At 42.1% G+C, this 16,822-nt stretch overlaps 1 protein-coding gene across 1 annotated transcript in view; it reads right to left on the reverse strand.

The window, feature by feature from the left end:
- Positions 1-386: 386 nt before the first annotated feature.
- DENND4C (DENN domain containing 4C) overlaps positions 387-16,822 on the reverse strand; it is a 2,492,302-nt gene continuing 2,475,866 nt past the window's right edge. Inside the window, exon 30 of the mRNA XM_044061083.1 lies at positions 387-2,886. Coding sequence (XP_043917018.1) covers positions 2,750-2,886 — 137 coding nt within the window. The 3' untranslated portion in view covers positions 387-2,749. The remainder of the gene's footprint in view (positions 2,887-16,822) is intronic.

The following is a 16,822-nucleotide window of genomic DNA, read 5'->3' on the forward strand; positions in this document are numbered from 1 at the left end:
AGAAATTAATCATATTAATTAATTAAAGGATCTTTTTTATAAGTAAAACCAACATATTTTAACCATCCTATGAACTTCCTAGTTAATGTTGTTAGTAAGCCATTAGTATGTGTTCCACATTTTGCCCATTTGTTCCACATTATGAAGGCGAGTGTTCCTCATTTTGGATTTGGAAGGTTGAGAGCTATGATCACTAGATACTTGCCCCTCTTCAACACCCATTTACTTCTGGCAGTACAAGCATGGTCTCAGTTTTGGCTATCTCATTAAGTATGATCAAATATGGAATTGAGCAGCTGGACTGTCAATAACAGAGAAACAACCAACAAGAAGACTTAGGTAACTCTCATTCAGCTGTCACAAATGAAAAAGGACAAAATCTACAGTACTTGTTTATACAATTTATTTCAGGAAATACTCTAAATGTTTGCTGTTCAAAGTGTAAACTATACACAATTTGGGCAACAGACAGAATATTATTTCTTTAAAAATATCTGGATTCAGATTAAAATGTACAAAATGATTGAGAAAAACAATCTGACCACAGGACACAATCAAATAAATGTATGTACAGTCTAGACACCAGTGCAAATGTACTGTACATTGTCAATAACATTTCCCACCCAAATATGCAAGTTGTCCTTTTCATTGCATTTTTTCAATATTTAGTCATTTTCTATACACCCTATGGTACATGCAAAAGTTGCACTTCTTATTAAAAAGATTCCTCAGGCATTCTCAACAAATACCTGAGGCAGATTTCTGTTTTTTTTTTTTAATTATATTGGTACTGTCAGAATACATATGCCCAGAGAACATAACATAAAACAAAACATAACTGTACCCAATAATGTTTTTTTTTTTTATTCTAAGCTTGTAGGTCCTAGAGTGCATTATACTCCGATGCAGTCAAAATACGTTTTTTAGTAGCAAAACAATCAAAAAAAAGAAATAAATAAATTAAAAAGAAATGGTTCACAATACTGCAGTTCAAAAACATTGTAGGTCCAGACAAAATCCTGGGAGGAATACAGGGGCAACATTTTGTTAAACAAAAACATTTACAGTATGAATAAAACGTTTCTGTTTGAAAGATAACAGTTCTGAGAATGCTTAATGTGAACTGAAAAGTTCCCACGTAGCAGAAAGTGATAGAGTGAATACTAACATGGGGGTTTACAGAAACAGAGCTCTAGTTAGGATCCACATGGTAAATCATATGCCTTCAATTTGCAGTGAAATGTTATACAGTTAATTCCCTGCAATGAATTCCAAAAAACTGCAGGTACATGTGCATTTAGTTCACCTGACTGGCATGGTAATCCTATTTAACCATACCAGTGGCATTCTTTTCTACTAAGCAGTTTACCACAATGGTGCAATGTCTAAAAGGCTGAAACAAGTTTTCAGATTTAAAATTCATGGAGTACACAGACTACACATGCCTTCAATCTTATATACATTAACTGGTTAAAACAGCCAACAAAGCAGAACAACCATATTTCCTTAAAAAACAAAACAAAAAAACTCTACTGGAGTTTCCTTCTGCTGTGTTGTTTACATTGTGTATCCTGCATAATGAAAGAAATCACAGATCACAAACATGACACTAGAAGTTAACTGATCACAACAACAGTGTCAGCACTCATCAGACTGCCATCCTGGGATACTGAAGGATGGGCCAGGATGAGGAGGGATCAGCCTCCACAGACTGTTCCCTCCTCACTGCTGGAGCTAACCTAATTTGTGCTGAAGACTAGAGTTCTCAATGCTGATAAAAGAAGCTCTACTCAACCCAGAATTCAAACAGAGATACTGTTAATAGCTACCCACCCTGCATCACCAATGTAAGTGACACCATGGAATGGACTTTGTGCACTCTTTGCTACAAGGTCCTGGACCATGGCAGCTCATTCATACAGTAAAGGGTTTTCTACTTTCTTTGGGTAACTTTCCTGTAGGTGACAGTCCAAGGAAAAATTCAAGACTACGTAAACTAATGGGTAGGAATTGGGCATAGACAGGTGCAACAAGGTCATTTCCAAAGTACAGTCAAATTAATAAAAATAATCCTACAATTCATCTGTACAGAGTCTACAAGCATTTAATGATTGCCATTTAAGTACAAAATATCACTCCTCTAGTCAGCCCCTACTTCCCTTCATATTTTCAGATATTAAAATGTGCTTTGCAGATGTCAGTCCTCCTTATGATTGCCATTTAAATACAAAAATACGACTTCTCTTGTCAGTCTCTTCTCCCCAACAATTTCTGAAATATTAAAAATGTGCTTTACAGATTTCAGTCCTTCTTGTGAGCAATCTGCCTTTCAGTTCTCAATTACAAGTCTAGACGTAGTGGACCCACTTAAGAAGCTATTTTCATTTACAATTGCACAGAGATACATTTAGTGCTGGACGTTATCTGAAGAATACAAATATGACCAAGGAAATTCTAACCTCACAGTTTGTGAGCAACCTGTGTCATTCTGTACATTCAACTAGGAGGGCCTCTAGCTTTGTCACAGAATTGAAAGTTTAATATTGCATTCAAATGCAGAGGCCATGATTGTCCTAAAGTGACACCAGATGATCGGCTTTAAGACATATTATTGCTCGTTATCAAGGATGTTCCTGGCATATGTGCATCACAATTTTTAAGACAATGATGCTTTGAATGTTAGCAGTAATATAGCTCTTTATATCCAGTTTCTGCTTGATACATCCAGTCCATCATTCATCACATCCGCTTAGATGACTAAGGCTCCAAAGTACTTCCGGAACCACTCCAAATTGACACTTGAAGGCATGTCGATGTTTTGCATCAACCTGAGCTGGTCTTGTGTCAGCTTTTCATATGCAAATTTGTACTCCCTGTCAAAGGCCTCTGTTATAATTAAAGATAAATAAAGTATTAGAATGGTAAATAATTCACTTCAAACCTCAATTTATGTCCTCTAAATAGAAATGCAATAAGATTTTAAATGAGTTACTGAATATTCTGGACAAATTACTATATAAAGCCTAAGAAAGTTTTGGCTGTTAAATATGTATCCTCACATAAATTTATAACAAAAAAGATGAACAAACATTCCTGTTATCAGCAATATTGGAATCTTCTCTTGAACATATATTAAAAGATTAAGTCAGGCTGTTAAGATATTCTTGCTCCAACTACTACAAGTAGCTAGAAAGTTCAATTTGATCTCCAATGGTGACACTGTTACAGATGCTTGTGATTAAGTCTAAATTATATCCTATTTGTGTAACACAGCAATATGACTTTTTCCCTACCATTTGCTTCTTTTTGTAGCACTTGTATATAGTTTTGTTAGAATCTCATTTCCTTGACGGTTCTTGTATGTTCTTAGACTGTTTTATTGTTTACTGCTTTAAATAACACTGCAATTTTTATCTGTCAAATTATTATGTATACAATGTGAAAGCAAAATAAAACACTCTTAAAAAAGCCAGATTTACAACAAAGGGAGATATTAAACTGTTGCAGAAACAAAGCTTGCTGAAGCAACATATTTCTATCAACATATATACATATAAAATCAATGTGGCTATAGTTTTATTTTTCATAGTACTTTAATTCTTAACAGTGATGTACCACATGGGATAAAAGTGATATTTGTTTAAAAAAAAGCCACTTACCAAGATGAGATCATGACCTAATCTCCAGGGGTGGCTCGTGCTATAGGAATGCAGCCCCCCACCTGTAGAAAGAAGAAAAAAACAAAACAAATCACGAGTCCCGCAACTCCACGCATGCGTGCTTGGAGTTTCTGGAACTCACAGAACTCCAGACTGCTGTGTCAGCAGTCCGGATAGGGGGAAGGTATCTCTGCCCTGCAGATGCCCAGAAGTCTGTGCGGTGATGACTGCATAGAAGGCAAGTACTCCGGACTGCATCGTCTGCAGGCTAAAGCCTACTCTCGCGGGGAAACCAGCCGGGAGGACAGTTGAGCCTACTCACGAGGAGGAAACCAGCTTTTAGCTTGCGCAGGACAGGACTGAGGATACTGGAACACTGAATGGAACTGAACACTCACTGAATTAAGGTACTGTGTGTGTGTGTGTGTGTGTGTGTGTGTGTGTGTGTGTGTGTGTGTGTGTGTGTGTGTGTGTGAATTCCCTACTCATCATTTGTAAAAAAAAAATTGCAGATTTTTGCCTCATATTTGTTCTGTACTGTTCCTCATAAAATCTGTGGTTTCTGTATTTTTGTTTCCTTACACAGTCAGAATGCAGTGGTAGCACTGCTGCTGGAGCTACAGGTTCTCTGGTTTGATTCTTGGCTGGGGTGCCTTCTGTGTGGAGTCTGCATGTCCTCCCATCTTACAAAGACATGTGTCTGGAGTGCTTCTCCCTGGGCCTCTGGTGAAAACTGGCTTTTGTTCCAAGTCAGACTTTCCTGGTTAACAAATGTTAAATAAATAAAAATGACAGGCATTTGAATTTCAGATTTCATATTCTTCAGAAAGTACACGATAACACAAAACCTTTTATTCTAGCAATTTTGGGAAATTGAACATTTGAACAATTGAACAAAAATGGGAAAGAGAACATTTATTTAATAATGACATACAAGAAAGTCATTTTATATTCTAGGTTTGTGGATGATATTCTGATAATTTGGGAAGGCACAATAGAACAATTTGAGAACTTTTTGAAACATTTAGAAAGTACAACGAGTTTCTTAAGGTTTACGATGGAGGCATCCTATACTGAAGTGAATTTCTTAGATTTAAACCTAAAGATTAGTAATGGGAGAATTGTATCTAGTTTATACAGAAAAAAATGTTGGAAGAATGCATTACTTAGCTTCGATAGCATGCATTCAAGATATATCTTCAGTGGTATAGTGAAAAGCCAATTCACTAGACTCAACAGGATATGTAAAGAACATTTAGATCTTGGAGTTCAAGCAGATATGATGGAAGAATTATTTTTACAGAGGGGTTATAATAAGACGATGGTCAAAGGAATTAGAAAGCAGGTGATCAGAACAATAGATAATTCAAATATAGAACAGATAGAAAGGAGTCATTGGAGCCACAATAAGAAATTCTACTCAAGACATCAAGAAAGAGTGCACTTTGTTACTACATACACCAATGACAACAAGAGAATTAAAAATATCATAAGAAATCATTGGCAGGTGCTGATAATAGATGATAGAACTTTAAAATTGGTAGGTGATGCTCCTAGTTTTACATATAGGAATAATAAGAACTTGAAAAGGTTACTATGTAAAACACATAAGAAAAAGGAGACAATGGATATAGAGCCCAATATGAATATGGGCACCTTTGCATGCAATCATTGCAATATGTGTAAATACATTACAGAAGTGCAAATGTACACACATCCTGTGTTGAATTATGTGTTCAGACCCAGATTCCATGCATCATGTAATACCTGCAATGTTATTTATTTAGCAACTTGTGAACATTGTTTGGCATTCTATATAGGGCTTACTAAGAGAGAATTCAAGAAGAGAATATATAATCATATATATGATATAAAGAGGAACAATGAAACAAATGCTTTGGCGAAACATATAATGCAATATGAAACACATAGGTTTAAATTCAGGGTTTTACAAATTATTGAAAAAGGTAATAGTGGGGGTGATATGGTTAATATATTAGAACAAAAGGAATTACATTGGATATTAAAGATGAGAGCACACCACCCACCAGGCTTAAATCAATACGTTCCCATGAAACCAGTGTTAAGGAATAACCAATAATATACTGCTTGTCATATATATTTTATATCTCCTTAGATTTTATAGGGAATACATACTTGTATTTTATGTACACTTCCTACACATAAATTGGGTTTTAAATAATATTTATTAATATTATGTTTCATATTTATGTTTATATATGATAAGGCTTTGGTTTTAACTATATTTATTTATACATGTATTCTTATGTAGTTTAATGAGTCTTGAGCACTAAGCACTTTATTATATAGATGGGTAATATACCATGCATTGACTTCAGTCTGATTTACAACCCAGAGGTTATAAATATGAATTTATCGCTGATAATTTAAATATCACTGGCTTGATTATTTATTTTAAAAATGAACTATATCAGTATATCTCATTATTATTATTCTTTAAATCTGATATTTATATTTAGATTTTGATATATATCTTAGAATTAGTTTAGTAATGGTCAGGATGTTTAGGGCAATAGATTATATTGTGTCATGATGTATCAAATAAAGTATATATATTTAATACTGCTCTAGAAGTTAGCTATGCCTTTAAAAGTTTGAGATTTTATTAATTGACAAGGTAATTATCTTAATTGGATGCAAGATGTGACTATTTAAACTGAGCTGCTTCTGTTAATAATGAAATCTGATGAAGCGTATGGTGCATACGTGAAAGCGCTCATTTCGTTCTCTCTTTATTTTGTGGAATAAAGAAGGATTTTTAATTACAACGCTGATGGCTGATTAATGGACTGTGTGATGTTAAGCTGCCTTTCCGTTCTGGTTCTACTTGTGTATAATATTATCATTTTCGTGGATTCTAGCAATTTTCTAAGTTTATAATATGGATATTTGAAATTTGTCCCTATTTTTCGGACTGTACTCCCCCATTATTGGCTTCATTCAGTTTTTTTGTGCTAAGGTTGAGAGCTATGGTGAGAACTGAATTCAGTGAATATGTTTGGGGGCTGTAATCCCCCATTATTGGCTTCATTCAGTTTTTTTGTGCTAAGGTTGAGAGCTATGGTGAGAACTGAATTCAGTGAATATGTTTGGGGGCTGTAATCCCCCATTATTGGCTTTGTTCAGGTGTTTTGTGCTAAGAGGTTGACAGCTATGGTGAGAAGTGAATTCACTAAATGGTAGCCATTTACATTTCAGTCTTCCTCTCTCTCATAAAACAGCTGATATGGCATAGTGGTATGTTGCTCTATTTTGCACAGGGTCTTGGGTTCAATACTTGGCAGTGAAATATATGGTGGTAACACAGCATTTTATTCTAGCAACTTTTCATACAAGCAATGCTTAAATGTCTCTCTGGTTTTGGGGATTTTGCCCCCCCCCCCCAATAAATGTTGGCTTTTTTCAGATTTCTTGTGCTGCAAAGTTGAGAGATACAGTTGAGTGTCGTGTAGATTTTACACGGAGCTGAGAGCTGCAGGGAAACAAAAGTTTAGCGGTGCTTATGAAGAGTCTGCCTGAACTGTTAATAGCACAATAGGTAGTGTACTTGCTTTGGATGCAGAAGGCTGTGGGTTCTACTCCTACAGTAGGAAGATGCATTGCTGATACTGTACTGTGTTGTAAAGGGGGTGGATGCTGCAGTCCTTTTTGGCAAAGATACTTAGTAATTATGAACATGTTACCAGTTTGCCATCCATTCCCTATTGCAACATTACTAGCTTATCATTTTTTTAATGCAACATAGGCAATTTATTCCTCAAGGGCAACAGGCACTTTATTTGCAGATAAAACAATGAAACATAAAGTGGTTTGCTAGCAGCAGCCTCTTCATTAGTTACAGATTTCTTTAATGTGGAATTATTTAGATGACTTTTACTTCTTCAGAGATTGTGCATATTTATGGACACTGGTGGACTGTAGAAATTTGAGTAGACTTTTATGATGGAAATGTTCTGAACGGAGTAGTTGTGTCATTATTGGTGCATGCATTTTGTTTCACTGTTTACTGGAAAATGTTCAAAACAATAAATTTAAAATGCCGTCTAACTGTATTGTATTGTACAAGGAATATAATTTAATACAATCAGGAAGGTGTATCAAACAGCACATGTATGTTTCGTATGCAAGGGGCCTATGACTTGTAAACAGCCCAAAGTTAATCTTTATCTGCTACTGGCACAATGTATTATGTTATGTTGTCCCATCTCGCCTTCATTCTTGCTGGTTGGGTTCGGAGCCGACTCGGCTGATTTACTATAGCTCGAGAGCTTTTACTGGCTCAAAGCTAACCCCTATCCAAACATGCCTAGCAGTAGCTACCCAGATCTCGTTTGTCGCTTGCAGCATCGAGATTGCAACTACTGGTTCATGCTAAGTACTTTGTGATTATTTTACTTTATTGTTATCCTTCTCAAGGTTTTGTTGTTGTTTTGACTTGTTAGAATGTATACTATCCCTAGTAGTCTAATGACCCCTTCCTCTGCTTGTTGTGTGTGTTTTTTGGCTGCCGTTTTCTCCTCAGGCCTTGCTTTTCCCTTCGAGCCAGTTTAAATTAGAGGGTTCTTCTTCCTTTCCCCACCCTTTCTGGGACAGCCGTTCAAGTTAGAGGCTCACCTCCTTTTTTCTTCTCCCCTTCAAAAAAAAAAAAAGAAAAAAAAAAAAAAACTTCTCCTTTTTGTTTTTTGGGCTATTTGTTACAGCCTGGTTGTAGTTAGTTGTTGCGTGATGTTAGCTTGCAGCTTTGTTTTTTCTAGTACTGTGAAAAATTCTGTCTCTTATCACCATGCCCAAAGAGTCGAAACCCTCTGCATTTAAAAAAAATTGACTCGTATTGCCAGAAAATATCCTTATGGACGGGAACACAAGTTGTGTTTATTGTTTTGGGGCTGTTCACCTGCAGGACTCTTGCTCAATCTGTCATGCTTTCAGTTCCAGAGTCCTGTAGGAGAGAAGAAATAAGATAATTTGGATGTGGTCTTTTGAAGAACCCACAAGACTCTTCGTCTCAGGGGCCTCAACCAGCTAAAGTGTCCAAAAAACACTCAAAAACCTTCGGCTCTATCGGCTCCATCTGTGCCCTCGGAGCCAGTCCAGATCCATAAGAGAACAAGGTCTCCTTCTTTGGAGCAGGTACGTTCTGCTCCACAATCTCCTCTGTTGCAACCCGGAGCAGGCAGTCACCGGTCAACACACCTCTCAGTCCTCCAGGCTTTTGGATCACGACATGGAGAGAGTAGTCAACAGGCTCCTCAAGTCACAGGCACTTGCTAAATTACTATACAGCCCAGCCCATAAGAAATTGGCTGCTTTGGGCCATACAGCTTCTCCATCGGTTCTTCCTCCGACTCTTTTGAGCTCGGAGCAGGAGTGCATGGAGGTCATGGTGGTAAAGGATCTGGGCGCCGAAGCTCTCTCGCCAGCTCCGAGGGGGGAAGTGGCATCGGACCCTTGTCCGACCACGCTCTCCCTCGTGGAGCTTCGGTGCATGTGAGCTTGGCTCCTACATCGACCTCAGAGCAGTCACTCCTGGTTTGCAGGAAATCTCTGGGCTCTTCGGAGCTGGCAGCTCCTTCGACTCAAGATCGTGGCGCCTTCGAGGTGATGAGGAGCGTGCTGTCTCCTGAGACTGCTCCACCCTCGACTCCACTGGCTCTTTCTCCCTCAGTGCCTGTGCCTGCCTTTGATCCTCCTCCTGCCAACAAGTGTAGGGAACCTGTGCCCCAGGACGCCCCACTGGGTGACCCCACCTCTTCCGAAACCTCCCCCAAACATTCAGAGGTCCCTCGGAAGAAGAGATGTAAGCGGAAGCATCTAGACTCCCCTGAGTCTATCACTTCAGATACAGACTTGGATGAATTGGAAGGGTCCCCATGGTCCCCCTCTGAGGATGTCTCCTTTTCAGACATCTTGGAAATCCTTAGACAGAGGGGTGGCTGGAAGCCCTTGCGTCTACCTGGATGCATTTGTTTCCCGACCCCCCCCCACCTCTTGGCTGTCTCAGCCTTTTGACCCACTTTTGTCTGTAGCGAGTCAAAAGTTGTGGAGTGCTCCAGAGACCATGGAACCAATTCCGAGGAGACCAAATAAATTCATTACTGCTCCTGAGGATAAGTCTGTCTTTCCAAAGGGGTCCCCTGTTGATCCCATGGTGGTGGCAGCAGCCACTAAGGAGGAGCTTGCGGAAACTTCATCTGCCGAACAAGGAGTCTCGTACGATGGACAGTTATGGGAAGCATATGTTTTCTTCAGCGGCCTTTACTCTCAGGTCCCTGAATTACTTGTTTCACTTCACATGATTTCAGAGGGATCTTCTGAAGGAGCTGGGATATACCCTGCAAGATCCTACAGCTGAGGGGGTTGTGAACAGGGCAGCTTCCCAGTTTGCGACCTTGACCCCCGTAGTTAACTCCTCCATGAAGCTCATTTCTTATGCGGCAGATGGAGCAAGTAGGGCACCAGGTACCAGAGTAGCTTTGCGGAGATGCTCCTGGATGCGCCTTTGGCAGTTTGCGGAACCTTTTAAGTTTTCACTTACCAACTCGACAGTGGCACAGGAAAATAATTTTCTTGGGTGGCAAAAGCCAGGGAACCTTTTTGGCTGGGCTTGTATAGGCCCCAGGGCCGATAGCCTAGTACCTACCTATGAACTTATGAACCCCCTTCGATGGCTCTTCCTTGTTTGGGCCTCAGGTAAGAGAGACTCTCACCAGGTGTGAACAGGATGGCAAGACTGACTCTGCTGTAGAAGTCCATTTCTCCACTCCATCTAGACCCTATCCTAAAGGTCAGAAGAGTGTAAAGATGTGGTCCTGAAAATACCAGAGAGCTTCACCTGACACACATGGAGATTTTTCCCCCAGGGGAAGAGGGGGGAACAGCAACGGAAGACGCCGCCCTTGCAGCAGAGGGGGGCCACAACAACAGGGCGACAGAGATACTTTTTCTGCAAGGCCCTTCAAGCACTCCTGAAGGGAGGCAGTCGGGGGCAGGCTTATCACTGTACCCAGCAGCCTGACAAACTATCACAAGAGAAACATGGGTACTGTCGAAATTATCCAGGGGTTACAAAAATCCCTTTTTCTCAGTCACCCCCCCTCAAAAGAAAAACGTTCTATCCCAGATGTTCCACCCAGTCTTCAGGATCACGCAATCCTAGAGGTTCAAAGATTGCTAGAAAAAAAAAAGCCATCCAAAAAGTCCCTGCTGACCAAATTGGATCCGGAACTTTCTCAAGGTTCTTTTTAGTTCCAAAAAAGACAGGGGACTGGAGAGCCATTTTGGATCTCAGCAAGCTAAACCAATCGGTAAAAAAGATGAAGTACCGGATGGAAACACTGCAGTCCACAATTCCCTTCTTGGGTCAGAACAATTGGATGTACTCCACAGATCTCCAGGGCACGTACTACCACATAAAAATGGATAGGCAATCCAGGAGATTCCTACACTTCTGGCTGGGAGCTAGTCATTATCATTTCAGACCCCTGCCCTTTGGTCTCACCACAGCCCCCAGGGTGTTCACCAAGTGTATGGCAGTGGTCACGGGTCACCTGAGGCATCTAGGATTCCAGGTGTTTCCATAGCTAGACTGGCTCCTCACTGCTACCACCGACCATCAACTGATCAAAGCATGGGACTACACAATCCAAACTTGTTCCCAGTTAGGCATAACCATGAATTCGAAAAGTCTGCCTTTTTGCCTTGTCAGTGTATTACTTTTATAAAAGCAGACTTAGATATAAGACGTATGATAGCAAAACTGCCTCAAGACAGAGTGTCAACCACTCGTCAGCAAGTTTTGTTTCTCACAGAAAAGATGAGAGTTCTGGCAAGAGAAGTTTTACAAGTCTTGGACTCAATGGCTGCTGCAATTACACTAGTTCCTTTGGCAAGCTTCCACATGCGGATTTCTGCAGTGGCTTCTTTTCGCTTAGTGATCTTTCCAGGATTTACCAATGTCACACATGATCTTGATCACGGAACCCTGCAAAAAGGACCTAGTATGATGGCTTGTCTCCCCCCAGGTGACTCTGGGCAGACCCTTTCTAGACCCCCATCTTGTAGCCACAGTGACCACGGAGGCCTCCCAGATAAGGTGGGAGGGCATTACCTGGGACAGACTGTCCAAGGAATGTGGCAACCTCACAAGTACCATTTGCACATTAATGTTCTAGAGTTGAGAGCGGTGCTTCTGGCATTGCAAGCACTTTAAGACTCTACCTACCGGGACCATTGCAATTCAGACAGTCAGTGGTATGGTACATCAACAAGCAGGGCGGAACCAGATCTTACCCCTTGTGTCGGGAGGTGCATCAAGTATGGCAATGAGCTATGTCTTCCCAACGTTTTCTGACTGCTACACACATTCCCAGAAAATCCAATGTGATAGTGGACAGGCTCAGCAGGGCTATCCCTCATGCCTCACGGGTGGTCCCTGAACAAGAAGTTGCAGACTTGATATTTTGCAAATAGGGCCAGCCATGCTGCAATCTTTTTGCTACCCCCCCCCAACAACAAATGCAGCTACTTCGCCCTAGTTCCCCCTCCAGGACAGTCACCCAGGGATGCACTTGTTCATGATTGGCCTCAGGGACTACTCTATGCCTTTCCACCTTTCCCTCTGATTCCAAAGATACTTCCGAAAGCAAAGTCGCTGGGTTGCAAACTCATCCTCATTGCTCCTTACTGGCCTCATCAGATATGGTTCCCGTTTCTTCACCATCATCTTTAACTGGAGCCTTGGATACTGGACCCAGTTCCAGACCTACTGACGCATCAGTCGGGTGGGCTTCACCTTTCCTGCCAAATTCTCAAGCTGACTGCTTGGTTTCTCCACTTCCAGTCTCTGCCAGGCTCCCAAACATTTCCGTTGTGTACAACACATCCTAGTGTCCTCTCATAAGCCCACTACCAGAAGGATTTACACTAGCAAATGGAAGAGGTTCTCTTACTGGGTAGAGAGTAAGAACACTGATCCCTTCACCGCTCCTGTTCACAAGATTCTTGACTTTCTGGCCAAAATCTTTGAAAGAGGGGCAACTGCAACTACTATTAGGGTCCAACTTGCTGCCATCTCCAATTTTCATGCAGGAGACTTGGGTTCTAACATCATGTCCCATATGTTAAGCAGAGCATTCTTACCATATATAACTCTTTTACGGCCCCCAGTAAGAGAACCCCCCCCCCCGGGACCTAAACTTGGTTTTAACTTCTATGGATGTTCTTCGTGTTTCACTGTTGCAGTCATCACATTTGGGTTATCCTGCCAGGGGAAGCCCTCAGTCGGCCCGAATACCAGAGGCTTTAGGTAGTCAGTGGTATAAAAACAGGCAGCCGACCCCATTACATCAGTCTTTCTTGCCGAGGAGCCTGAAGCAGAATACTTTGCATGAGTGCGAGTCGGTCGCTACCTGAGTTTTCATTTCCGAAGTCTTCTAAAGCTAAGTACTCCGTTGGGGATCCATCCTTTTTTCTTGCTCTAACTGATGTCAGAAAAAGTTAACAATTGTCTCGCCTGTGGAAAACAAATATCACACCGAGACTTCCATTCTTACTGTCACCTGTTTAAGCCCAGACCACGACATCCCCCGCTGTCGCTTTTGTGCTTTGCTCAGCGCCAGAACTATTGTAGCTAGATATTTTTGCTCAGTCCTTGAATTCCGATACGGCTTTGGTAAGCCGACTGCTGATCTTCCAAAAAAACATAAGGATAAAGACAGAGAGACTGCACAGGTCCAAAATTGCCGACGAAGCTTCCGTTAAGCTAGTCATCAGTTCTCCGGTCCTCAGTGAGGAGCTTTCGCAGCCCCTGATGCCCGCTTCTGTGGATTCGCAGGCCGCTACTGAGACCCTTTCAGAGTAAGGTATGCCACGAAACTCTTTGAGTAAGGATCCTGCAGATGTCTCTACCTTGGATGGGTCCGAAGCCACTGAGCAGGCACCGGCTTCCGAGGGAGTACTTCACACTATCGATTCTAGACACAGACAGATGACTTCTTTCACTTCTTCAGTTTTTTCAAAAACAGAGTTTCTAAGGCTCAGGGCATGAACCACACCCAAAAAAATGATGACCCAAGCTCAGGCACCTACTCCCTTGCCTCAGTCTCAAATGCTTAAAATGGCGAAAGAGCTTATAATGCTTATTAGGGGAAGCCAGGCTACCCCTTCCAAAAGAAAAAGACACTTGTCCCCAGTAGTCGTATCTGAACAGGAGTCCAATAACTCTGATGCATCTGAATATGAAGATATGCAACCCCTCTCTGCTTATGAGGATTCTGATGCAGAGGAATCCATCCCTTCAGCCTCTCCACCAGAGGACTTTTCCTTTGGGAAACCCTACATACTTTAAGGCAGCATTTCCAATGGGAATGTCAGGACTATCCTCAGTCTAAAAAGAGACTCAGGGAATTCTTAGATCTACCACAGCACAGACCTCTGGCCATTCCTCCTGTCCTGGATGTTGTGGATGATGTTTTTATGGAATCCAGTCTGACTCCTGACACCCTCCCTCCTGCTCCCAGGAAACCTGACAGATATTAGAGAGTCCCTGACTCTTACAAATTTCTTTTCAAAAATCCTACTACTGACCCCGAGGTCATCTCTCAGGGATCTAAAGGAATCAAAGCAACCTCAGCTAAGAATCCCACCCCCTCAGATAGAGATTCCCGAGCATTTTAGACAGATGGGGCAAAAAAGTATACACCTCTGATACTCTTGCTATTAGAGCATTAAATTGTCAGTTCCACATGCTGAAATATCAGCAACATACCATGGAACTCCTCGAACAAAAAATATCTTCTTTTCCTGCTTGTGCAGAAAATAGTTACAAGAGTTAATGCATTCTGCAAGTCAAGTAACTAAGCACACCTTACAATGTGGTTTTGATGCCCTAGAAGAACCTTGCAGGGCAGCAGTCACTGGGTCTGTCACTAGAAGGCATGCTTGGCTTAAGGAACAGACCTTGCCAGACCATGTCAAATCCAAATTATTGGATGCACCCTTGAACAAAGACAATTTATTTGGCACCAAGGCAGAAGAGGCCTTCAAAAAGATGGAAGAAAAAGCTACATCTATGCAGACAGACTTCTTACAGGTCCAGCCACCAAGGTTCAGTAGGCATTGCCCCTCCAAGCACTGGTTCTTTCCTGCCCCCTCCAGGCCAGCTCAGCCCAGACCCAGGAGAAGCACCCCCCCCAGACAACAGCCACAGGGAATGCAGAGATCTAAGCAATGGAGTTCCTCCTCTTCAAAAACAGGGAGTGCAAAGCCACCCCCTTATGGTAAGAACTCACAATGACTTCACACTATCACCCCCTCCCTCTGCCCACCCTGCTTGTGTCCCTAGGAGGAAAACTCTCCTTCCATAGAGGCAACTGGGCCACCATTACCAACGACCGCTGGGTCCTCAACATGGTGTCCCCAGGGATACAAATTTTATTTCCATACTCTGCCAACCCCAAAAGGGTTCCCAGATCTTCCTCCAAACCAGTGGGCAGAGGCCAAAAGCCAAAGAGCATGTTCCTGCAGAACAGATAGGCCAAGGTTTCTACTCCAGACTCTTCCTGGTACCCAGAAAAGAGGGCACATGGCGTCCCATCCTTGATCTATCCATTCTAAACACCTTTCTGGTGATACCAAAATTCAAAATGCTCACCCTCAAGCAGTTTCTACCTATGCTTTGCAAGGATGCTTGGTTAGCTACCCCAGACCTAAAAGAGGCCTACCTACACATCCCAAATCAGGGAATCATGCAGGAAATACCTACGTTTCAGGGCAGGATCTATGCACTTTCAGTTCTCTGGGCTTCCATTTGGCTTAACTACTGCTCCCAGAGTTTTCACAAAATGTATGGCTCCCACCACTGACTTTTGCAGACAGAGAAATATTCAAATTTACCCAGACTTAGACAACTGTCTGATTCAGGCTGGCAGTCAAGAAATACTGCTTCATCACCTGACCTTTGTAAAGGACCTACTGACGTCCCTGGCATATACTATCAACGAAAAGAAATCAAAAGTAGTCCCCACACAAAAAATTGTATTCCTGGGAGCAAGCCTGGACACAGCATCCCAGATGGCATTTCTTACTCCAGAAAAACAAGCCTACCTGACAGGCTACTTCTCTCAACTAGCCACCAGAACCCAGTTATCTACAAGGAAAATCCTGCAAGCTCTAGGGTTCATGCCCTCTTGCATTCTATTCATTCCATATGCCAGACTGCATACGAGGAAACTACAATGGTACCTAAAAAGCCTTTGATGTTAGCACTCTCAAGACCTGGAAACTCTTATACCAATGATACCTTTTCTAAGGAAAGATTTTCTTTGGTGGGCAGTAGTATGCAACCACAACAACGGACTTCCCTTCTCACAACCCCACGCCACCCAAACCCTCATCACAGATGCATCAGACTATGCCTGGGGTGCTCACCTGGACGGCAGGTGTATCCAGGGCCAATGGAGCCCAAATCAAATACATCTGCACATCAATCTAAAAGAGATGTTAGCTGTTCAGCACACACTAGACAGCTTTCAGACCCCTACTCTCCCCGGGGCCTCTACTGATCAAAACAGACAACACCACAGTGATGTGGTACACCAACAAGCAGGGAGGGACTCGCTCTTATCCTCTCTGCAGGCTTGCCATGACCCTTTGGCACACGGGTTCAGCCATGCAACTACAACTGTTAGCACAATTCCTGCCAGGCTCTCTAAACTCACTGGCAAACAACTTAAGCAGAAACCTGCTAGACCCACATGAGTGGCAGCTAGACCTCAGAATCTTCACCCTTGTAACCCAGAAATGGGGCACCCCGAAAGTAGACATCTTTCCTCCAACTCTAATCATCAGCTCAGCAGATTCTGCACCAGGGAACCTCACAGCAAGGCCTGGAAAGTGGATGCTCTATCCTTCAAGTGGGTACACCTCTCGGTCTATGCATTTCCCCCTCTATCACTCATTTCAAGGCTACTGCTCAAAATAAGGGAGGAAAAACTGAGGGCAGTTCTGATTACCCAAGACTGGCCACGCCAGCACTGGTACCCACTGCTGCGCAACCTGTCACCCCTGCCACCTACTTCAGCTCCCAACACTCCTTACCCAGAGGAATGCAGAATTCCTGCATC

The sequence above is a fragment of the Protopterus annectens genome, chromosome 2.part0, assembly GCF_019279795.1.
Source record: "Protopterus annectens isolate FY-2018-M chromosome 2.part0, PAN1.0, whole genome shotgun sequence".
NCBI classification, from domain to species: Eukaryota; Metazoa; Chordata; order Ceratodontiformes; family Protopteridae; genus Protopterus; species Protopterus annectens.